Source organism: Rhinichthys klamathensis, unplaced genomic scaffold, assembly GCF_029890125.1.
Source record: "Rhinichthys klamathensis goyatoka isolate OS25496 unplaced genomic scaffold, OSU_Roscu_1.1 h1tg000419l_1, whole genome shotgun sequence".
Classification (NCBI taxonomy): domain Eukaryota; kingdom Metazoa; phylum Chordata; class Actinopteri; order Cypriniformes; family Leuciscidae; genus Rhinichthys; species Rhinichthys klamathensis.
In genome coordinates this window covers 991,604-1,016,555 of record NW_026606917.1, presented here as the reverse complement: position 1 = coordinate 1,016,555, position 24,952 = coordinate 991,604, and the positions used below count along the sequence as shown (strand labels likewise).

Below are 24,952 nucleotides of genomic sequence, written 5' to 3'. Positions count from 1 at the left end.
CAGCACGTGTAAACTATTTAAAATCATTTGAATTACACCTTGGTTATCACATGTTTGTCTGTAGACATGTGGTCATGCATGAGAACGGCCTAGAATGCTTGCGTTTCTCTGCATGTCTTTCTAGCTCCAGTGATAGGCCTTATTCAGACAGGAAAACTAAGAAGTGTGAAACCTGAACCATTTTCCATCACGGTCACAAGAGCTTTGATATATTTCAGCTTCCTATAGCTGAAGTTTTTCTTTAAAACCAAGTGTGAGCCCTTGCAGTAAGTCAGGGCTCTGACATGCTGAGAATTGGTTAAGGTGTTGATGTCGATAGCGGGTTAGGTCACGTCAATAAAAGGTTTTGCTTGGTCACTGCTGAGGTTAAAGCTGCATGGCTTTACTTTGTTGCATTCTCAGGCCATCTTACTTCTGTAATGTGACGTATTTTGGGGTGAAACAGAATATTCAACAAGACAATGTAGGCCAGAACATCATCAGCACCCACTTTTTAATCTACTGGCTGAGTTAAGGCCTGAGAGGATCTATATGTATCCCAATATACCCCAATACCTGTCCTGTAATATTTATTAAATTAAGGTTAAGGCTAGGGCTGTGACGGTGGCAGTTTTTACCACTGCGGTGGTAATGGACCAACTACTAGTGGTGGCGCGTGGTTGGGGGTTTGTTTTAAAATAAAAAATATAATAATAAACGAGGCTCAAACATCCATTTCGTAACCATGCGCGTTTATTTGAGCAATTCCGTCAAAGAAACAGACCGTTTGCCTGTAAAGCATTGAAATAAATATCAGTAAATAATGGTAACTTAATATAATAAAATTAAATATAAAAAAACAAACATTTGTTTTATATTTCCACACAAAAACCACATACATACCACTCTGCGCTTTGAGAGGAATGTGGAACACGAGCAGGAAAGAGACCATCGATCTCTTTTCTGATATCTTCATGTTTTCTACTTGTTGTAGAAGGTCTGAAGAGCGAATTTTATCTTCCACAAGGGCAAGACATTTAAGCTATGTTTGATTTTGCGCTGCCAGAGAAAGCGAAACTTAGACTCCCGCTTGTGTGCAACGCGGTTAACAAATAAACTCGACGCGCCTTACCATATCTAATAACAAGCACAAACTGTGTTAAAAAGAATTTGAAGTGCAAGTAAAAAGGTAGGCTATCTGTCCTACAGCGTTTTTCTACTTTACCACAGTAAAGAATGCAAATTTAATTGACCTAATTAAAAGCGAACCAAGGAAGAAAACGTTTATAGTCCCCTTCGAAAATGGGTGAGGCGTGAGTGAAGATTTGGGCAAATTTTCATGTCCAGTGGAATAACTAATGGAATATATTGTTAAATTCGCTGATAATCGGGTGACCAGATCGCAAACCAGAATATAAAGCTCAAATTTATGGGCCCACGCACAACTCTCTCATTCGTCATGATGTTTCCATTGCTGCGATGTAACATTTATTTGCTAACCTATTATTTATTTTATAAACAAAGCTTTGTGCTTCACTCGTGTCATAATATTCATGTAAAACAGCATTCACATACCAAAAATGTGTTTTGGCGGACCACCGCCAGTGCTAATGAGCCACCGCAGTGGTGAGGTTGTCAAGTTTACCCCTGCCAAATTATTACCCCCCTCGTTGAAGTCAGTACCTGATTGCCTAATCCCAACCCCGCCCCTAATCCTACCCCCTCCCCCACAACCAATCCTAAACCTACCAATGCTAGGGGGGTAATAATTTGGCGGGGGTCGAAATTCGCCACAACACCGGTACAGCCCTAAAGGCCAATTCACACTGCGCCGACAGTCGCCAGATTACAGCGCGTCACTTCTCAGACATTCTAACGCCGATTCAGCGATTGGCAAAAACAAGCTCCGACAGATGGCAACAGACTCGCACCAATCCGACAAATAAAAAAAAAGGGTGACAATGATGACAAAATTTACATCTTGGGAGTGAACTATCTCTTCAAACAAACTACTTGGCTAGTAACGTTATTCAACATTAAAGGAACACTTCGACTTTTTGGGACTTTAGCTTATTCAACGTATCCCCCAGAGTTAGATAAGTCCATACATACCTTTTTCATCTCCGTGCGTGCTATAAGTCTGTTTGACGCACCCACCGCTAGCCTAGCTTAGCACAAAGACTGGATGTAAATGGATACAGCTAGCATACTAATCCCAATAAGTGACAAAATAACGCCAACATTTTCCTATTTAAATGTTGTGATTTGTATAGTCACAGTGTGTACAAATAACAAGGTAATATGAGACACAGCCACTTTTTAAACGTTTAAATACTGGGAACTATTTTCTCAGAAGGCGAAGCACTGCTACTTGGGCGGAGTGATAACCGCAGCACCCAAGAAGCGCCGTTCTGTCAACAAAACCAACGTGACTAACTAGCTAGAAGCGAACGTGAACCTACAGACAGTAGCCTACTATTTCACAAACAAGGTCACGGTTTCTCAAAAATGAACAATGAAAATAGTTCCCAGTATTTAAATGTTTAAAAAGTGGCTGTCTCTCATATTACCTTGTTATTTGTACACACTGTGACTATACAAATCACAACATGTAAATAGGAAAATGTTGGTGTTATTTTTTCACTTATTGGGATTAGTATGCTAGCTGTATCCATTTACATCCAGTCTTTGTGCTAAGCTAGGCTAGCGGCGGGTGCGTCAAACAGACTTACAGCACGCACGGAGATGAAAAAGGTATGTATGGACTTATCTAACTCTGGGGGATACGTTGAATAAGCTAAAGTCCCAAAAAGTCGAAGTGTTCCTTTAACCAGTAACCAGCAGAATTGGTAAAAAAGAAAACATGTTGCAGTTTGTTTACACTCTTTTGATGATAATTCTTGAAGACAAACCTTTTTTACCCTTTAGAATAATGTGCATTAAGTAAGCAAAAAGGTACGAGAGGCTGTGCTGTATCGTGAATAAGTAACGGCTGAAGGGCGTTGTTTGGCACGACGCGAAGCGGAGTTCCCGGATTCGCTTATTGCTTTTATAAAACGGTTACCACACAATAAAAATATTAAGTAAAAAAAATTATGTATTAGAGCACCTTTCATGAAATAAAATCACTAAAAGCCTTTCTTCCGCTAGAAAAAAAAATAGTCCCTGACCGTGAACAGCAACAACGTTCCAATGTGTAATATGCATGAAAGCTCAAATAAAAACAACATAGGAACTGCAGTGATAAATAGAACCGTTGGGTGAAGCGGTCATAGCCGTGTTTTATCATGAATAAAGCACAGCTATTGACCAATCAGAATCAAGGATTGGAACTAACCGTTTTAGAATGCACAATAAGACTGGGAATGAGTATTCAGGATGTAAATGGAATCAGTTTTGATTTTATGTTGACTATTGACATCTTTTTAAATCAACAAGTTTCCTGTGATATTTTTGTGCTCCCAGCCAGGTCAATAACAATGTGTTTGAGTTAGACCCAGACAAGTTTATAGGTAGCAAAGCAGTACCACAAAAAAGTCAAGAATCTGTCTCATTAGTCTGCTCAGTCATGCACCTAATCCTCTCAGTCAGTGGGTGCCCTGAGGGTTAGCAGTAATGATGGACTGATCCATGTGTTGTCACTCTCTAGCTGAATGAGCCTGCTCTGGTGGAGGGATTGGTTCTCATCAATGTGGACCCCTGTGCTAAGGGCTGGATCGACTGGGCTGCCTCTAAGGTACAATTATGAATGTACTGTCAAATTAACTAGTTAGTTTAGTGCAGATAATTATTAAATTAACTATTTAGTTTAGTGCAGATAATTATTAAATTAATAATTATTAAATGACACAAAAATGTATACTGGTATTATCCCAATGATAAGCTGCAAACTGTGGACCGTAGGCCAGTGATGGAATTATATTCAATAATATGGAAATAAAGCACACAAAATATTGGCTTTTTGTAACTGGTACATATTGGGTTACCCATCTGCCACAGTAGACTTTGTATTTTCTTCTTTTAAATGCTTTTTTCAAAAAAAGAATGTTGATACTGATGGTTATTTGCATTTTAATTTAATCCGAATTTCATGTAATTATTTTTTTTTTGGTCTTTTATTTATTTGACTATTATGCACATTTATTCCCAGAAAATACATTATATATTATACTTCCATTATTAGCTACAAGCCAACTCTAATAATTCCTCCATACTTAAGATTTCTCAACAGATTAGTGTGCTTGATCTTCTTAAGATTTTCCCTGTTGTAAAGCGCATAATAACCTTACAGGTCAGATTGCTACAATGCTGAAAAGTGCTCAAGTCAGTGGATGTGAACACTGGGTGGAGGTGCTGGGAACAAGATTTGTATGATGTTCTCAAACATCTCATTTAAAGGTTGTGCTTTTCACTGTGTCTGTGTGTTTCTGCTTTAGCTGTCTGGATGGACCAGCAATCTAATAGACATTGTGATGGCACACCATTTCAGCACGGTAGGTCTTAAATATGATATTCACCTCACCATCTGTAAGATAACATCTCTGAACATCTCTTAGAGTCTCGTTCATGAGCTGAGTTTTTGTACCTCAGGACGAGCTGACAGACAACCAGGAGATCATTCAAACATACCGTCTGCACATCGCTCAGGACATCAATCAGGACAACCTGGCTCTTTTCTGCCAATCCTACAACAGGTGACATCATCAAAACCCGGATTTAGGACCAATTCACACACTGATCCTTCTCATATGAGCTGATCTTAAAAAGTTGTTTTATTATTATTATTACAGTCGGCAAGATCTGGAGATTGAGAGGCCCGTCCCGGGACTTAATGAAAATACAGTCAAAACACTGAAGTATGTTAATGAGTTGTCTATTTTATGGCTATTAAATCATGGTGTCTCCTCTTCCTTTCACTTTTATGTGTCTCTTCTCTTGCTGTTTAGATGTCCTTCCCTGCTAATAGTTGGTGACACATCACCAGCGGTAGAGGCTGTGGTGAGTGACTTATCAAAAACACTGCCTTTGCATGTCTATGGGCAGTGAGAGAGAACACAGTGTGCTTTCTAAACGGCTCAGTGTGTTTTATATCATTGCACCGTTTTTCTGTTCAGACTGTAACAGTGACATCACATCCTAAAAGGGGCTAATCATCATACCATCTTATGCACTTGTGCTTGTTGTAAAGCACCCCTGAATTACTGATTGCTTACACACTTGTCAAGATATCTTGACTTGTCCGTACATGTGCAGAAAGTGAATAATATTCACACTTCTGGTCTTTGATACAGATTGGCCAATACAGCAATTCCATCTGTGCTAAAATCCTTAAGTAACAGCTTTTGTACTTAAAGTTTTGGCACCTACTGAGTTTGCCTATTAAATAACACAAGGGTGGCACTTTAAACAGTTTGGTTTAGTGCAGTGTTGTTCATTGTATCTGTCTATTCCTTGTATTCTGTTTCTAAACTGACCAGGTGGGATTTGATCTGTTTTTTTCACAGGTTGAATGCAACTCGAGGTTAAATCCAACCAAGACTACTTTACTCAAGGCATGACAGCTTTTCCCCTTCTAGAACAATGTTTTGATTGAGGGATGCAAACTTGTCACCTTTCGGCTAAAATTTTAATTTTGGTTCAAATTTATAATTTGTGTCATCAATCAGGGACCAGCAGTTTAAAGCCTTTGAAAAAAATCCATTCTAATTTGTATTTAAATACATAAGTTTAGTGTTTTTTTTTTTTTTAAATACATAAAGTACTTTGTGCCAGTCAACCTCTTTATTAGGCTGCTGATTTCCTGTATCAACTAGTTCAGACCCCCCAAACCCAACATCCATGCATGTGAACTGCAGCTGTACGACTACAACTATTGACTACAACTACAAAAAAAATGAAATGTTTGCCATTATTTACTCACGCTCAAGTTGTTCCAAATCTTTATGAGCTTCTGCTGAACACAAAAGATATTTTGATTATTTATTTATGGGTGAACTATCCCTTAAATAAGGAATAAGTGATACTTCACTGAATGGCCGGTTTCACCTGTATTTTGTGTATTTATTTATTTGAAAATCCAAACTATTTTCACAAAATTGTAATATGAATCATTTATAAATGTGTTGTCTCCTTGCAGTTTTCCACCTAAATTAAAGCTCTATGATTTAATGTTTGACAGCAAAGAAATGAATGAATATTAATATTGTAATTTTACTTTAGTTCTGTAAATTATTATTGTAATTTTACAGTACAATAATATTATAACTATAGTTATACATTGTTTTTTTACTTTTAATAATATAATACGTCTGTTATTATTATTATTTAGTCATATTGAATGGTTTCCATAAAAACAATAGTGTCACTGTGGCCTGAGACTATGAGGTTCTAGGGTGAGTTTTTCCCTATATCCACATGACTGTAATTCCACATTTTAAAGATATTTAATAATTTTCTTCTCTGGGTCGTTTCTTTGACACCTTTTTCACCCCTGATGAGTTTGCATCCCTGTTTTTATTTTATTTTTCTTCAGTGTGTATATTTCTTTCAGTATGCCAGAATGTATTTATTATTGTATCCTTCTTTCTTCAGATGGCAGATTGTGGTGGACTTCCCCAAGTTGTCCAAGTAAGAATAAAAGACAACTCCATTATGTCTGCCACTGCATCAGTTTGATGTAGTTTTATGTATTAAATGTGGATGTTTTCTGTTTTTAGCCGGGTAAACTCGCTGAGGCCTTCAAGTACTTTGTCCAGGGAATGGGTTACAGTAAGTATCTGTCCTCTTTCTCTTCTCATAGGCCACTTTAATGTTGAGCGTTTGATCGTATCATCTTTCTCAGTTTATATTTATATTCACTGTTTGTCTGAAATTTGTCTCTTGTTTGCATTTCGTGTCTGAAAGCATCTTGTTGTTAGAGAGATGTCAGCATCATCTCGACTTACATACTGTATGTCCCCAGTGCTTTAATAATGTATGACATAAATATAACAACGTCTAAAACAGCAGCAGGAATATGACACATTCAAGGGTGAGAGAGCAAATCCTGGACCCTCAGATGTTATGAACATCATAATAACCATAATCTGCCTCAGTGGATCATTTATCCACTGCTGATCTAAATCAGGCCAGTATTCTTGAGTAAAGCAGGTCTCAGATCAGCCCTCGGATGCACTAACACATGACTTGTCTTCCGTGTGGCCGTTCAGTGATGCGCTCTTCAGCGTGTAAGTACACTAGTCTTCCTCTAAGAGCATGATGTGTGGCATGAGCCTTGTGTGACTTCTCTGATCTTCAGGTTTAATATCTTTAGTGCCCTAAAAGATCCTTTGACTGCTTTGCATAGCATGGGAACTTTATTGCTTTAAAACCTCAAGCGTTCAGACCTCAGCTTCATTCAGCTCTGTCTAACGTTTAACCTGTTTAGAATAGATTTCTATTCAGTGATATAAACATGAAATACTTTTTTTTTAATGTGTGATGGTATTTAAAGGTGAAGTGTGAGATTTCTGAATCACTTGCAGCACTGAACTGAACTAATTACATTGATGGAAAGTAATGGTTTGTTTCCACAGAGGTTTTGGCAAGTCTATAGACTCCCAAAAGAATCCCAAAAGTTCTCTCAAAATTATCTGCCTTGTTAAACAATGTAGATGGTTATTATGTTTTACGTACAGTTATGCAAATCACACCTGACATACCTAGAAAATGTAACGCCCTCGAATTTCCATAAGCTCATACAGATATTTTCATAAATGCATTCACTTTCAGGGGTTTGCAAGTGTTATTCACAACTACTAGTATGACTGTGAACCGTGGTTTTCAATTAGAGCCTGTCAACAGGATCAATATTTTAGGCTTGGTTTGCCATTATTGCCAATAAATAATAATAAGGTTTTAATATTGTTGAAAGAAGTCTCATGTTCATCAAGGCTGCATTTATTTGATCAAACATACAGCAGCAACAATAATATTGTTCATCTTATATTGCCATTTAAAACAAATTATAATAATGCATTTTTAATTAATTTCTATTTTAATATATTTTACAATGTAATTTATTCAGTCTTCAGTGTCACATGATCCTTCAGAAATCATTATAATATGCTGATTTGCTGCTCAATAAACATGTATTAGTAGTATCAGCAGCTGAAAACAGCTTAATATTTTTATGGAAACCATGACACATTTTTTCAGGATTCTTTGAATAGAAAGTTTGAAAGAACAGCATTTATTTGAAATAAAAGTCTAACATTATTAATGTCACTTTTTGTTGATTTCATTGTCACTTTTGATGAATTAATGTATCCTTGCTTAATGAAAGTATTTATTACTTATTTATCAACCCAAAACTTTGAGCTCTAGTGCAGCCCTGGTAAGCTTTTGGTTTGACCGTCCAGACAGAGAGTGTTTCTGTCTGACACGACTAGCAACAGTTATTAGTGATTGGGTGTTCTGAGAGTGAGAGGAACGTGATCGCAAGCGGCCTGACTCATATGCTCACATTTTGACACGATTAGTCACATTTCTCCTTCATAATCGCTAATCTAATCCTGAGATCGGTTGACCTTTTTGTAAGTCTATTTTTGTGCTTCTACTGAGAAACAGTCCTCCATCAGGAAACAAGCACACTGTGAGAGATTTGTGCCTGTTTGACCCTGTTTGTCTACAACTTGCTCTGACTTCATTGCCGACTTAATTATTATCAGTGATTCTGAAATTTGGTCAGTTTAATTCAATGATTTTGAAACAATTTGTGATACTATTGATTCATTTCATAAATTGTTGGAAAAAATTCACTGAATATTTACTATGAAACAACAGACCAGCATTTACAGCATACACAGTTCATGAATATTAGATTTAAAAATTAAATAATAATAAAATAATAATAAAAAAAAGAATGCATATACATTGTAAATTATTACAGTAATCGTCACCTATTAAAATCCATAATCAATGCATGGCATTTGCATTGTTGAATGTGATGCATCGCAAAACACCAGTGCATTTTTACACCCCAGATGTTTGAAATGTTACTTTTATTTTTGTGCAAAAACCCAGCATACAACATTTCCTACTTGTTGACAAGGCATTTTTAAAACATTTGCTTTGTTCCGAAACGGGCATTTTACAAGGCAGCATTTCTAAACTGACCATAATTTGATAATACAAGTCATGTGCGAGTAAACTGTCCATTTATGTTTATGTTCTGAGATTCCGCTCATAGCGGTCATCCGTTAGGATTAAATCAGGCGATTAAAGCCCATCTCTTTGAGATAAACACTCACTAAACACCTTGTAAACTTCGACATTTTTGTGTGTTTTGGACAGTTGATCTGAAATATGTTTGTCCAAATTTAAATTAGGCATTTCACTTTGTCTTTGCTCCAGGTAAACCCACGAATTTGAGGAGCATTAGCAAAACAAACACTGCTGCTTTTCACACAACAAATGTAATTACCCATTATACATTGCGATACAGCCTGGTTCATTGGTCCTTTGGGTCAGATTGCTTTCTCCCCACAAGCAAACCGCTCCAGAGTTTTCCAAGCAGGCCGAGACCACCTCGTTCAGGCGATCTCGTACATATATATGCCTAAACGAACTGAACTAAGAGAGAAAGCATGCCAGGTTTCAAAACAAACACTCCAAACAAGTGAGGTGTGAAAATGCCCATGACACACTATTATACGCATTTGACCCTTGATTAAAAACGTAACTGAACATTTGTATCACTTTTTCTATATTCTTATAGTAATATTTGACTCTGCATACACATGTAAGCTTTTGATTCAGACAGGAAAAGTACCTAACATACATCTATCTGTATGGGTGTAACTCTTCTTTTGTCTGTGGAAATATTAGTGTATGCAGAATGAGTCATTAAGAAAGCGTAATATTCATTGGCTGATTCTGTCATTGACATGTTTGTATTGCAGTAGAGGGAGGGTATCACTGGTAAATTCCACTTTGTGTTTTGAGTCTGTTAAGTGTGTTTTTGTTCTTTTCTTGGTGACTGTTTCGGGTATGATATTTATTTAGCACAAACCCGCACTCACGAGGGACTATCCCAGCAGAAGACAGTTTCCCTTCTACAGAGCTTCTCTCACTTTCTCTTTTTGCACTTTCAATGTTCGATTGTTTACCACAATCTGTAAAAGTATATTAATCAAGAACAATATTTTCTTGTGTTTTTAGGTTTAAGTGTTGTATGAATGATATAGTAATAGTCTTCTCTCATCACATTTAGTTTTTCGTTCAATTTGTAGTGAATATCCTTGACACCTGAAAGAGATAATCGGCTATGTGCAAAAGGGAATCATAACCATTCAGAAAAATGTCCCTGGCCTCTGGCTGTCACTCTTCTCGCATTTGAAATTTTAACAGTCTGACTGTCAAGGCTATTCCCGTCACCCGATCTAACGTCCCCTTCTTTCCTTGCGTCTTCTCCTGTATAGCGTCTCCTCAATCTTTCCTTTTCTCTATCCTCTCTCTTTCAAAAAGTACTACCAAATAATCTCTCCCTTTCCTCTGTCCCATCTTTTTCCTCCTCCTCTTGCATTCCCTTTCCCTATCTTCTCTCTTGACCCCTCCAACCAATGCCAACAGTCCCTCATGTGCTACTCAGCCACCTGAACAGCGAATCAGGTACCAGGAGATCAGCCAACACCTTTAGCTGCACCTAAGCCTGTCATCCTAACCTCCCGTGCCTCCTGTCCTCACTGTCTATCCGTCCATGTCCCAATCACCTGCATACAAATGTCTTTGTGGCTCTGCATCATGACGTTTGAAGCATGGTAAATAGACATATGTGTTAATGTTTGTTTATTGTCATAAGCTGTCTGAGAGAATGTTTGTGCACACTGTCCACAATCAACAGACATCTTATGTTCTTTTATGATTCTCCTAGAAACATGCCTTTACTTTGCATGCCACATTCTGCATTGACTGAAGTTGACTATTCATTTTGCTGCAATGGTAATGCAAAATGAATTTGAGCTTGATCCTGACACGAGATCTCTCTGTCCTTCATGGGAGAATAATGAATGCAGTGTCTAAACAGTGGTCGCGTCGCCTCAAGATTCTGATATTTGTGCATAGAGTGCTGCAGGAATGAGTCCTAAAACCTGGAAACAATGTAGAATTATTGAGCTTGCATTACCATCGTCCCTAAGTCAATGGGTTTTTTGAATGGGTTTTTGGTTAAATGCTTTAAATGAGATCTGTAGTTAACACTAACTCTAGATATTTTCACATTTTATTCTATGACTTTTAAGTGTCTTGAAAAAGGCAGTGGCTACTGTAAGTGGGAGGTTGTTGAACACGTCATCACAAGAATAACTCATCTACTCACTTTACAGCCTTGTAGTGTTTATACTCGCACTCTTCCATTCTATTCCCACTCAAACTTTCCAACTTGTAAATTTTGAAGAACGATTGAGCTACAGTTGTGATGTTGAAGTCATGCGACCGTGGTTTATTTCGTTTAGTTTACATTTATCTTTTTACTTCGGGGGATTATATTTAGTCTTCAAAATCAATAAAAGTTGTGATCGTCTGTGAAGATTATATTGATGATCAGGTCACAGAGCCTATTTTCTGTAACGATCCAAAAACCAATGGAAAAATCCTAGTCGAGGGAACCACTGATTCGCAGTGCCAGACTAGCCTTTAAAAATGCATCATCCTTGCAGCACTCTATTCAGAAGAGACTTTGTTCTAAGGGTATCTAGGTCTGAATCCCAAATTTGCATACTATCCATCCTGTATAATATTAAAGTTTCTTTGTTCTGAATCGTAGTGTATTAAAAAGTAGTAAGTCAAAGTGTTACTGATGGGTTTTTGAGATTTTCGTAATGTGTCCTGTTTACACAGGCCCCCAAAAGGCGTGTTTGCACATGCTCACTTCAAGCGTTTCCTGTGATCGGATAGCTATCGGATCGTGAAAAGACCAGGTGTAAATGCCCCTCGAAACTCTTTCGAGATGTTAAATCCGAGGTGGTCTGAGACACATTCCAGATGAAACTGGAAAAGTATAAATGCATTTGGTTGTTGAAACCACTTTTGTACATTTTAATCCTCCCAAAATGTTAAAAATAAATGTGTGAGAGCGTGTTATAGGATGTTATAGCCTAGCCAGATATGACAGCGCTACTGCTACACGCATCGCCGCAGATGAGTAGCTCAAACTGCGGCAAATGAAACTGAAAATAAGCTCAAAACACTATCATTTTCATTAAAAGTAGATAAAATGATTAAAGTCCGCTTGAAACGGAAGTTGAGATTGTCTTTTTTCTTTGTTGTGACGTGTATCCGAGTGAAACGGCTTCTGAAATTAGAAATAAATGTAGGGCGGGGCTTGATTTCGTCCTTCGGGAATTGATTGGATCGTTGGAGGTTGGGCGTTGCAAACAAAATGGAGGCAGATTTGAATGCCAGTTTACATTCAGTTGTGGAGGATTCTCTCCACCGGACTCCCCACCGTTACCGGATTTTTTATTGAGGAGCCCGGCGACGAGAGAGGACGAGCAGCTAAATTTTCAGGCAGGAATCAGCCCATATTTATACGAGCAGGTTCTCTGAGAGGCCGCACCCTTTCGCCATGGCACGTGACCGAAAGAGAAGAGAGGTCGTTTCGAGGGGGGAGGGTAGGGTAATGTATTTGATTAAAGATTATAAGGGTACATGAATTCAAAAAAAATAGTGGACAGATAAATCCTTTAAAATAAACACTGCAATATTACATATAAAAAGATTTGTCAAATTTGATTTCATGCCGACTTTAAAGTTTAGATTCAATGACCTTACCAGTGCTGATCGCCGCTCTTTCATATCTTGCTTTTATGTGAACTCTGTTAAATTTGCATATAGCACGAAAATTGAAGATCAGATTTATTTATTTTTTTCAGGTCCAGATTCAGGTTTGTTGTGCGGAGACACATTTATGTGTAAAGCGATAAGTGTAAATGGAACCGTTTTAACAAATCAGATGCATGAAGTGACCAGGTGTAAACGGCCCAAACATACAATGCAAATACTGTAGTCCGATTCATAAACAACTCATTTATTGTTGCCCAATTCCCAAAACAAAACGACTCTTGTGAGCTCTTTTAATAGTTCCCGGTTTAAATCGGTTTGAAACACTGCCACAGAGAGTTAATTTCACACTGTATTTAATCAAAACGCACATTAATAAATGAAATATACCCAATTCGAAACCCAGTCCTGCTCCCATTTAGCTTTCCTGCTGCAAATCTCCATCAGTGGTGTATAAGAATTGGGATTCAGCTTACTATTCTTATCAACCATAGTTTGAGATTGTCATAGTATCTCAATCAGTCCAGCGTTAGTTGAGCAGTCAGCGGTGTGTAGATGTGCGGGAGTTCATTCACTCTGAGGAGACTCATTATTCTCCCCTTCCTGGATCTGCATATGTTTGGATCCGGGTGCGAAACTGACTTTCCTGTGAAGCACATGGCCTTCACTCAGGATCCTCCAACTGTCATGCAGCAGCATTAGTCTGTACATGTTATCAGCTCTGTTCGATTTCTCTCTTCTCTCTCTCAGTGCCCACTGCCGGTATGACCCGATTGTCCCGATCCCGCACTCACTCTGCCTCCAGCATGGGTTCAGCGGACGGCACGCGCAGCCGCGCTCATACCAGTTCACAGATGGAGGGCGCCACTGGCGGCCCAGTCCTCGACAACCAGACCCGACCGCAAACCATGGAGGTGTCCTGCTAAAGCACCCAGAACCAAGCCACCGTTTCACCTGGGATCATACGTGTGTTACCCTTCTGCACCTCAGACCGCTTTCTGTCCGATTTGGGTTTTTTCCCCCCACTCTGGCTTTGTCTTTCATTCTTTGTCTACTTGTTCCCTTGTGGCCAGAGAACAAGTATACAAAAAACTAAAGCGGGTCTAATGAAGGGATGCACTGTTTGGTGTCTAGTAATCCATGTATTTAAACATATTGGAATATTTCTCCACTGCATGGACGCACACTAACTCTTCCTGCTGATGTTTTTACCTTGATCTTGATTGGCGTACTACTTTATTACTCCATTATTATTATTTTTGTCATCCTTCCAAGATTCATTTTCACACTGGATATGCTTCTTGTGTGTATATTTAGCTGGTGGCTGTTGTATATTGAATGTTCAGAGGGTATTCTCGTCTGTAGCAGGAGAGGTTTCGTTCCCTCTCTTGCCCTCTCTAAGGTCTTCCTGCCCCGTGTGTTTACTATAGAGACGACCGAACCACTTCACTTCCTCTTTGTAGACTGATTTCTTGCTTTTAGACGGCTTCTACTTCTGTCGCCATATGGCAGCAGCTATTATGGTTTGCTTTGTTCGACGGTCTGCTATTTGTAGTGTTTCGAAAAAGCTACTGATTAGCATGCCCCTATTTAAAGTGTACAATAGACATTTATATTAGTATTAATTATGTTTAGATCTTTCTGCAATGGTTAATTCTCTTTGGTTGAATGTTATCAATCTGATTCTGTTTACATGGAGAACTGTACTGAGTTTTAGACTAGAAGCCCCTTAATAGTGAAGACTTTGCTTAGGTTTGCACATAAGTTCATGTACAATATTTTTCACAATCTGTGCTTTGGAGATCAGCTGCACCAAAACAAGCCAATAGCTGAAGAGAAGATCTGTAGCTCGTTCAAAGAACAGTTATATGTACCGTAAAGGGCATCTAGAGGTATGAAAACAGCATGGTTCCTCCGAATGCACTATAGTAACCTGTAGGCTTTTGGTAAAAATTCTCCATTCCTTCTGTACAGTGGACTGATATCCCAATAACCTCATATTGTTTTGACTACTCTGTTCGCTTCTGAAGTGTTGTTGTTATTGGTCTTTGTTCTTTATTCTTTCAGTGGATGTCAGTTGTTGATCGCTGATTGTACCGCTGCCTTGATGCGTTGTGCTTTGTCCTCCAAGCATTTAGGGGGCGTTGTACTGCAGACTGTCTGCTGAGTATATCAATTTGTACGAATATTGAAATAAAGTAGTTGTACATAAAACTTGTATGTTCCTTTATTTGATTTATTGCTTTTATCCGTTTTTTTGCAGTTGCTAAGACACAAATCTCAGTACTTGGGTCACTTTTTCTCTTCACACAATTCCCCTTGCCAACTTTTAGCTCGGCACAGTAAAGTAAATCTCACAGTCAAAATGCAGTAAAACTACCAAAACAGATCATACTTGTCTCAACTCAGCTTATTCTTTCAGAGCACTATAGCAAACCTAAAAACAATAGCAACAGGTAACAAAACTAATGCCTTTCCCATCCTATGTCTAAGAAATATGAAAATGATATTCATGAGGGTCAGAAACAACAATTCATGGAATATCAAATAAATAAATGTTTTCATTGATAATATATTTCAAAATTAACAGCATGCCGGGTCAATTTGACCCCCTTTATACAATCTAGGGTTAAGGTCAACTCTTTTTTGTCTTTTTCTTTTCCTTTCTTTTTTTTTTACATGCAAATTGACCTTTAGGTACATAGAGCTTTGGCAGGATTTGTGTTTAAGTTAGAAGAGAATTCATGTATTTTGAAAGTAGTTGTCATTGAATGCATGAATATATTTTCTTGTGTGTTCTTCAGAAGAAAGAAAGTCATACAAGTTTGAAACAACCTGAGGGTAAGTACAACGAATTACAGAATTTACATTTTGGGGTACCTTGAAGGAGCTGGGAGAGTGTAGAAAATGGTCAGGGAAAACAATGTTTTTGGGGCAATAAAACCTTGACTAACATTATAGTTAGACTTCAGGGAAAAACAAAGTATGATGTGACCCAAATCACTTCAAAGCACAACTTCATGAACTGAGTAATAGCACTCAATATGCACTTCTATGCACAACCCATCTCAGTCAACTATTTTTCTGTCATCTCAGCCAGCTGAGAAAGTTTCCGATCACAAGCAAGACTGGTTTTATTGATTGCATGCGGTCAAAGATGACACACATGGAAGCTATTTATAGAAACTGTGGCATACACACTTCAAGTACTTCAAGTACAACTTTTGACCACAGCCGACAGGATCAGTCGAAAACAGATCTGTGCTGACTCTTTCCATCTGATATGCATGATAACTCAGCTAGAGGAGATTAGGCCTTTATGTTTGTCATTTTCATTTACCGTATAGATTTCTGATCTGCTTCTCCTCCACTTTTTGTGACCAGGTAGGATGACAACCCCACTACGACTTTAATGAAGTTGCTCCATTTGTCATGGGAACTAGGGTTGGAACATCTTCAGCTGCATAATTAAATACTCGACATTAAGTAAGAAGAAGTGATGCTGAGTTTAACAGGTCATGAGTACAGATGATGCAATTACAGAGAATTCATAGAAAGTTCAGTTTAAATGTAACTGCGATATGTTAACGTGCTAAAATCCATCACTGGCCTTATGAATCCCAATGCAAATTGTGCATCCATTATCTTCTCTCTTTTTTTTCAGCTGGGGTTTAAAATGTGTAAATGAGCAGTAATTTGTAGCAAGACTTGCTTTGCATCTGATCTGGAGCCAATCTGATCATTTAGTTTCCATGGCAGTTATTGCCATGGCAATTGGTTTTGGTGCATTTGGGAAATATTGAAATGAATATGTGCAAAAAGTATCATCAGAGAATACCTGAACCTTCCCGTAAGCCGCTTCCATCGGCATCTGTATTGTTGCATCAATTAGCCCATGACATCATGACATTCAAAAGCTTTCTCTCCAACAACATCTGTGCTGTTAGTGAAGCTTAAACATGATCAAACCACCTTCTTCTAGTCTGTTCTCTCTGTCAGACATCTGTGCGTCAGCAAAGGAGTGACAGTTAGACCTGTTCGTCACAGGAAACTACAAGTGTGTAGTAAATAAGAGTCTGCCTTCCTCCGTTTGCTGAGACGACCACAGCAGCATCCCACAGTACACTTCACCTGAAACTGAGCTCAAGACAAGACAACTGGCCTCTGATCTGTGCCCAAATCACTCCAACTAGCTTCCTAACTCCACTATCTCCTGTTGCATGCGCAGGTGAGGAAGTCTGTTTGCTCAAAGGACTGTCATCAAAGCTAGCTTGAAGACCATGAGGTGAGTACGAAACTTTATGCTCACATTTGAATCTATTTAAGGTTGTTTTTGCTGACCGCTTTGACCTTTCATTCATTTAGCAGGTTTATCCAAAGCGCCTTACGTGAATTTAGATTCATAGTAATTAAAATAGTTTTTGGTTGGGAGAAAGTCTGGCCATTTTAACACTTGTTTTTTTGTTTTTTAAAGGTAAACATTTGAGAATAATGTGTTTTGTGATTGATCTAATGGATGTCTATGTTCATAATGTAAACACAAGAAGCTCAGACTTTAAAGTTATAATCTTCAATCTTGAATCAAAGTCAGAATCATCTTGAAAAGTGTGTGCTTGCACAGACGCCTTGCTTCGAAGGCGTTTCAAAGAAATGCCTTCTTTGAAAAAAGAAATGCCTTCTTTGTTTGTGTGCCATTTTGAAGTTGTTTGATACTATCCAGTTCAGACTTGAGAACTCTTAAAGTCATAGTAAACGGCTTAAATACGGTCTGTATTGCCTCAACAGGAAGGTAGTAACCCTGTTCTAATCTGTGACCAAATATTATCAAGAAATGTAGAATATGACACTGCCGTTAGTTGTCTGTCGGTTGGTTGGTGTGTGTGTGAAAGCTGTGTTGGTATGTAGCACATGTAATCAGTTACGCATGTGTTGTTTCGGTGCCCAGGGTGTGAGGTCTGTAATTTGGACCTGGAGACCCTGATGACCTAGTGAGACCCATCTGTGGTAGCAGGTGACCATCTGCTCGGTAATGTGGGACCAGTGCCACTGCATTACAATATGATACAGAAGAATAGCCCTCAAAGATCACTAATGCTACAGTAGCCCTATGAGGGTGTTGAAATCAGTGACATGATTACAATTATTAATAGCAGGAATTGAACTAGAAGGTTATTACAATGTAATAACAATGTAATAAGACTATAGGATGTAGAAATACTGGAAAATGTACGTGTGTTGATGGTATTTTAGCAGCGGAAAAAAAAATTAGCATCAACAGACCCTCAGATTAATTTCCTTCAATAGATTTATTTTTCACACCAACCGTGGGGAGGCAGTGGAAAATTGTACCTCAGCACTTTACTGTCGCTTTATCATAATATAAGAGTCATAATTTAGAGAATGAGTCACGTTATTTTATGATTTTATCTCAGACTGTGATATCTTATTTGCATACTGAATCATTTGAATCGGTTGGATTCGCTGTATGTTTCACATAGATTGTATAAATAAATTCATCGCGTGCCGTTGTGATGTAACTGAGCATGACAGAAAAGTCGAATATTCTCAACATTGCACCAGATCTATTTTTAGAATGGCAACCCTTTTTTTTGTCCAAGTTAAAAAAGTGTGTGATAATGAAAGTGCTGATGGAAAGTTTTTTTAATCAAAGTACACAAGTGGTTTGTCGACATCCTTCCTCCTCACATTCAAAGCATGACTTAAGAATGCCATGGTCGCGCTAAACTGATTTGTTGGTTTATCCGTGTATGTTGTTTTAGTTTTTTTATGCTTTTTTAACGAATATCAAGAATCAATCGGTGCTAAATAAAATGTCGCTCTTCTGTCTTTAGCTTTTGGTTCCTGTCAGCATTGTGCACCTAAACACTCCAGAGCAGCATGGGCAGTCGGCCCAGTAAAGACCGGCGCGGATCCAGCGCACATGCTGTTCTCTTGGACACGGAGGAAAGAGCTGACCCGCTCTCCATGGGTGAGTTCAGCACTGCAATACACACTTCATATGTGCATGAGGTCCCACTGATCTCAGGAAGGCAGCACTACATGTAGAACAGAAGCGCAGATATACATGTGGCGTTGTAGTAAATGTTGCAGCTACAGCTTTCGGTGGCGCTTTACAAGCACTCGTACGCAAGTTGAGGATTTTCAGTGCGTAACTTTTCCCACAGAGTTATCAATGATAGAATACACAGTAAAAAGTGATCAGTTGCCTTAAAATTAAGGAAATAATTTCACATAACTTAATTTTTTCAATTACCCATAAAGTTTAAGTTCACATAACTTAATTTTTTCAATTACATAGTTTATTTGTATAAAAAAATAAAAAAAAATAAAAAAGTGAGGAAACCTTAAAATTATTAAGTTAACTGATCACTTTTTACTGTGTATTTAAAAAAAGAAAACGTCTTGTTAATGTTATGGTAAAAAAACTGGGGCTGGGGTTGCAAAAAATTGACTATTATTATTACAGGATAACAGCTGTACATTTCATTAACCGATGTAATATTAATACATTAGTCTACCTGAACTACCAAAATATGATACTGATAACTGCCATAATAATACAGGGGGACAAATAAAGAGCCACAAGATGAATCAGAGTTTATCATAAGTGTCCTGTCCATTAAACACAACCAATACTTGTATATAGATTTCATGAACACAATATAAAATGTAGCACAAAACACCCTAATCTACATAACTAGTGATGAAAATAAAAACCAATGCAATATAAATAAAATATAATCAAATGTGATGCACAGGTTTATTATTATTAGCTAAAACTAAAACCATAAAAACATTTTCATTACTTATTCATAAAACGGTAAAAGACTTGATTATTTTATTTCAGATAGTTGCCAAAGCAACATTTCTCGTTTTCATTTAAAGTACCAAAATAACTAAAACAAAACTAAAAAAACTAAAACTTAATAAAAACTAAACAGACAAAAAAAAAAATGGCTAAAGCTAAACTAAATTTAAAATGAAACTCAAAATATATATATAAAAAAATGAAGTCTAATTCAAATTATTAACAAAAGCTATAATAGTATTAAAATGATACTAAACTAACACTGGTGATGCATCACGCAGGGACTTCTGGGAAAGCTGTTAAATTATTTTAATTATTAGCTCATATTTTTACTCGCACACACAAAAAAAAAATGTATAATGATATGCTGATTTAAATGTAGTATTATATATATTTTAAATAAATTGTATGGTAATTTACTTCCAAAAACCAGGAAAGATTGCATATAAATAAATATGAATATAATAAACATTAATATAATTTCTCACTATAAATTTCAGGGTAACTCTAACAGGTTTTTACTTTGGGTAATTTTTAATCATGTGTTTTTTTGAGATGCTCTTATTATACGAGCACAGCAACAGGCCTAAAGGTGTGTGTGTGTGTGTGTGTGCAGACATGGGTAGATTCGTGGTGGTGTCCCTGTACGACTATCCGTCCAGAGGTCCAGGGGACTGTGCCATCAGAGTGGGAGAGAGGCTCAACATTTTGTCAGAGTAAGTGTGCTGGTGCCCAACGGTGCATCATTACAGACGAGTGCCTCAATCCTCTGTGCGAGTGTCTGACGGCGCTATGATGTGTGTTACAGTGAAGGAGAGTGGTGGAAAGTAAGTTCGTCAGCCACAGGAAATGAGAGCTACATCCCCAGCAACTACACCGCCAAAGTGTACAACAGGTGAGCCGAACTCACACAAGTAAACATCTCCTTCTGTGGCTGTATGCAGCGCATGCCTCATGACATCATCACAGCGACGCTCAGGTGGTCTGGGAGAGGCGGTGATGATGATGTCAGCTGTAGTTTCTGTAGTGGGGTTATCTTTGAGTGGGGTGTAGAGTGGGCACAGCTGGATACAGTGTGATCCGATCATCATGTTGGGGACGCACTGTACTCGCTTGACGAATGATCTACCTACTGCTTTTTCCTTCTGCTCTGCTCTGTTGACTTTGTCCTCACACTCACCGCTCATCTGTGTGTTTCGTGTAGGTGGCAGTTTTTGGGTCTCAGCAAACAGAAAGCAGAGGAACTTTTGATGCTCCCCCATAATCAGCCCGGCTCCTTCCTCATCAGAGAGAGCGAGACCTTCCCAGGTACAAACACGCTAATGCTAGCTGGATTTCTACCCGGCCAGTTTCACCTTCCCAACGATAAAACGAACAATTTTTTTTTGCTCATAGTGTATTATAAAGTGCATCAAATCTAAGTTTGTATGAATTGATCATGTTTTGTTCGTTTGTTTTCCCCAGGTCACCACTCTCTGTCAGTGCGTAAGAGCAGCTCTCAGGAGCGCGCCTCTGTCAGACACTACCGTATCAGCTGCATCGAGAACGGCTGGGTCTACATCTCACCCAGACTCACCTTCAGGAGCCTCGCAGACCTGGTCGCACACTATTCAGGTACGCAGACTCATAGATACAGCCGTCGAAGCCGTGTGTGCGCCAAAGTGGGTTTTCCCAAGGCTAGCGTATGTGTCCGATTGTTTTCAATAGAAGCACTGCAGGTTTATTAATCAGTCGCCGAGAGTTGAAGATTGCTCAGCGCTCATCACTGTCACTTTTAACTCAGCTGTCCAATCACAGTGGAGGAGGGGCAGGACAAACACAACACCGCCCAGCCGTCGCGTTCTGCTTGTACAACGATAACGAACGACAAATCTGTAGGTTTCCTGCGGTATTGGGCTACTTTTACACTGTTGCCACAGGTTGAAGCGTAACTCACCCCGTAACTCAATTTTACCCTCTGGAACGCAATTTTTACCAGCAAACCTCCAACCATGGTTTTACTACAAATAAAACAAACAAAAAAAACACGGTTATTGTGGTTAAACCATGAGAACCACAAATTAACCATGGTTTTGCTACACTAACCATAATTTAACCATGGTTTTTGTAGTAAAACTGCGGTTATTCAAATTTTAATCAGTCTGCCAAGAAAACATGGTTATTATGCTTTTCCTATAAAACTACCATGGTTAATTTTTGTAAGGGTTTTGCTACTTTTAGCCTTTTTTGGGTGTGTTTTAGCAACCCTGCAGCACATCTCTTCATCCGGAAGTACGTTACACTGTGTCGACATTTTTATATTCAGAAACAAACTATTTGCTAAATAAATACTAGGAGCAGTTCCGCAAATATTTCGTATCAGCACATAAAGCGCGTCAAATAAAATAAAAACACTGCGCCGCTGAAGGGCTCTCAAGCTCCCACAGCTAGGCGTGTTTAGCTAGCTAAGAACGCTTCGGTGGACACACGGCCTAACTCATTATTCTGTGTGGCTTTGCTGGGTTTATGGTTGATACATGACTGGGTTATACACTAATAGTCCTGAAGACATTCTATAGACATCATATAGACATCATATAGACCATCATACTATAATAAGTACATAGTATGTACATGGGGAACATGACTGTAAAATAAAGTGCTACCCATTTTTGTGTAAGTGTGTGGCCAGAGTCTAAATGTGAACTGTCCCTCAGAAGTATCGGACGGGTTATGCTGCACTCTCGGGGAGCCGTGCTTTATCCTTGGATCTAACAATGTTCCCGTTGTAACCAGCGCACCTCCGATTGCCATGAAGAGGCCCACTATAAACTGGAAAGATGTGGACAGGTGAGGCAAACACATCATAATCAGTCCTTCAATGACACACTAGGAATATCATCTTAAAGGGATAGTTCCCTTCAAAATGATAATTCTGTCATCATTCCCTCAAGTTGTTTCAAACCTGAATGAGTTTCTTCCTTCTGTTGAACACAAAGGAAGATATTTTGAAGAATGTCGGTAACCAGACAGTTGACGTGGCCTATTTGACTGAAAAATACTATGGAAGTCAATGGGTTCCAACAACTGTTTGGATTTTGACATTCTTCAAAATATCTTCTTTTGTGTTCAGCAGAAGAAAGAAACTCATACAGGTTTGAAACAACTTGAGGGCGAGTAAATGATGACAGAATTTTCATTTTGAAGTGAACTATCCCTTTAAGGGCTTCACAATGAGCCATGAAAACCCAGTAGAGCAGTTTGTAACCGAGCTCTCTTCACAGCTCCATGATCTTCGGGCAGAGTAAAGAGGGTGCGGAGGAGTCTCTGGTGAGCGAAGGACTGAAGGAGGCCATCAACTCTTACCTCTTCATGACGGAGGAATGCGAGGACTGCTGTCAGCTCTGGAAAACATGAGAGGAAGATCGCAGTGAGACTTGGAGGACGAGTGTTTGAATGACTTTGGATTATTGATGCTGGAATCTGGGATGACACACTTCCATACATAAAGAAAACTGACCCAGACACGAAAAAATAACCCAAAAATGCATCTAAGCATCTGTTTTCATTCGTGTATTTCTTTGAAGAGATGCGTAAAAGTAGTTTAAGGGCGAAAGCGGCGTCGGATGAAGCTCCCGGCCGATGAAGCGCACTGACTCATTGCTGTTCTTCCAGAGTGGGTGATGCTGGAGACAAAGCTGTCACAGTTTCCTGTGTGCACTCGTTCCTGGCGGACATGAAAGAGAGCATGACTGAAGGAAAGAACGACAGAGGAGAGTGGGAGGGGGAACACAGCTGGGTGGCGTACGCATCCATTTCCACGCCTCTCACACTTTCTGGAACGTTATCATGACATGAATGTAACGTATTTGTTACAAATATCATCGCAATCATAGACTGGCGAGATGCATAACAAGACCTCCAGAGAAGCTTTATCCGTGATATCAAAGATATTGTGATATCGCTTTTTGTTGAAAATCCCAAACAAAATACTTATTTATGGCATAAATGTTGTGAATCTTTGTAAATATATACAGTGCCTTAAAGGGATAGTTCACCCCAAAAATGCCAGTTTTGTCATCATTCACCCTCATGTCTTTCTTGTGAAAAATATATTTTAAAGAAAAGGTTTGGTTCCCATTGACTTCCTTGATATTTTTGACCATACAATTGAACCAAAACTTTGCCACCAACATTCTTTAAAAAAACTACTACAAAGAAGAAAGTCATACTGCTTTTGAACGAAGGGGAGTAAATGATGACCATTTTAATTTCTTGCTGAACTATCCCTTTAATGGACTTAACATCAGTTATGCTCTTTTAAATAAACAGATTTTTTCCTTTGAGTTTATATAATCTTTGTATTTGTAGAAGCTGACAAAAGCATCTTGAATGAGGCGTTTCCTGTCGATGTTTACACCTATTGTTCAATAGAGAACCGCAGTCTTGCACAGCAGGAAGTGAAGGTTTGTGCATGCGGTCTTCAGGGGAATATTTATACCAGATATGTTCATTAAAAATGTTACAGAATACTTCTGATGAGAACAATCTTTAGAAATTAAAGGGGAAAATGTGTCGACTTTTTCTCTTGTTACATCACACCAGTTTCTCCTTCACATCACTGATGACAGAAGCATTTATGCGTTCACCTAAAGATTTCCATTTTATGTACCAACCTTGGCTGCGTTTCCCAAAAGCATCGTAGATAGAAGAACTATTGCCACCAATGGCCTCTATGATCAACTTAGGCTCACAAAGCTTTAGGGAAACAGCCCTTGACATGCTGTATGTTCCTCTACATGTGATCGTGAATGTTTGGCATGGTAACACACGAGACAGGTAGAGCTCAATTACATTGCAGTGCCACCTAGAGGAGGAAGTGTGTATTGGCACTAAATGAATATGCACAGTGGCCAAAAGAGTTAATGTGAATATTTTGTTGGAGATATCAAACCAAGCAGTTTATTATAAAGAAAGTGTTACACATTAAAGATGTCCTTGTTGCAGTGCAATTGTACATACGGAGTAATATTAACCGCATGCACTGACTACAGAGTTAGTCGTGTGTGAAGTTATAGTAATTACATTTAACAAGGGCATTCCCTAAAGAAAACAAGCACAAAAAAAATATATTTTCTGTTATAAAAGAATTGACACTGAGGTTGTCATATCAGTGGATCATAAGTGATGTGAGAACTACATTTACAGCTACTCTAACATACAGCCACTAAAAAGCAACTATACCACAATTATTTATTTGATTGATTAAATATCAACTTTTGGCAGTCCTAATTCATGTACTAAAATAAAAAAATGATTCCAAAGACTCCAGAAGAAACATGAAGC

General features: G+C 38.5%; 2 protein-coding genes across 5 annotated transcripts in view; both read left to right on the top strand.

Annotated features, from left to right (window-relative positions):
- The window catches only part of ndrg3b (ndrg family member 3b), a 57,919-nt gene extending 43,302 nt beyond the window's left edge, over positions 1–14,617 (top strand). Inside the window, exons 6-15 of one of the 3 annotated variants that reach the window (XM_056235331.1) lie at positions 3,629–3,715; positions 4,416–4,472; positions 4,570–4,673; positions 4,770–4,835; positions 4,926–4,977; positions 5,484–5,531; positions 6,571–6,606; positions 6,696–6,747; positions 10,591–10,629; positions 13,549–14,617. In XM_056235331.1, the coding sequence (XP_056091306.1) occupies positions 3,629–3,715; positions 4,416–4,472; positions 4,570–4,673; positions 4,770–4,835; positions 4,926–4,977; positions 5,484–5,531; positions 6,571–6,606; positions 6,696–6,747; positions 10,591–10,629; positions 13,549–13,724 (717 nt within the window). In that variant the 3' untranslated portion in view covers positions 13,725–14,617. The remainder of the gene's footprint in view (positions 1–3,628; positions 3,716–4,415; positions 4,473–4,569; positions 4,674–4,769; positions 4,836–4,925; positions 4,978–5,483; positions 5,532–6,570; positions 6,607–6,695; positions 6,748–10,590; positions 10,630–13,548) is intronic. The other 2 variants (XM_056235329.1, XM_056235330.1) reach the window with 2 other exon arrangements.
- Positions 14,618–17,034: 2,417 nt separating this feature from the next.
- On the top strand, positions 17,035–23,798 carry sla2b (Src like adaptor 2b). 2 transcript variants are annotated; one of them, XM_056235332.1, is made up of 8 exons: positions 17,035–17,083; positions 18,651–18,787; positions 20,244–20,343; positions 20,436–20,522; positions 20,832–20,935; positions 21,092–21,241; positions 22,324–22,456; positions 22,891–23,798. In XM_056235332.1, exons 2-8 carry the CDS (start codon positions 18,697–18,699, stop codon positions 23,021–23,023), a joined length of 798 nt encoding a protein of 265 aa, XP_056091307.1. In that variant the 5' UTR covers positions 17,035–17,083; positions 18,651–18,696; the 3' UTR covers positions 23,024–23,798. The 2 variants fall into 2 exon arrangements, with proteins under 2 accessions (XP_056091307.1, XP_056091308.1); XM_056235333.1 differs by having other exon boundaries at positions 22,327–22,456; positions 22,891–23,797.
- Positions 23,799–24,952: the final 1,154 nt, after the last annotated feature.

What these genes read in the sequence shown, in the direction of transcription:
- sla2b (XM_056235332.1), top strand. Translation starts at nt 18,697, where the DNA reads ATGGGCAGTCGGCCCAGTAAAGACCGGCGCGGATCCAGCGCACATGCT. An exon ending in AGCTGACCCGCTCTCCATGG is followed by an intron (nt 18,788 to 20,243) that starts GTGAGTTCAGCA and finishes GTGTGTGTGCAG; the next exon opens with ACATGGGTAGATTCGTGGTG. An exon ending in AGGCTCAACATTTTGTCAGA is followed by an intron (nt 20,344 to 20,435) that starts GTAAGTGTGCTG and finishes TGTGTGTTACAG; the next exon opens with TGAAGGAGAGTGGTGGAAAG.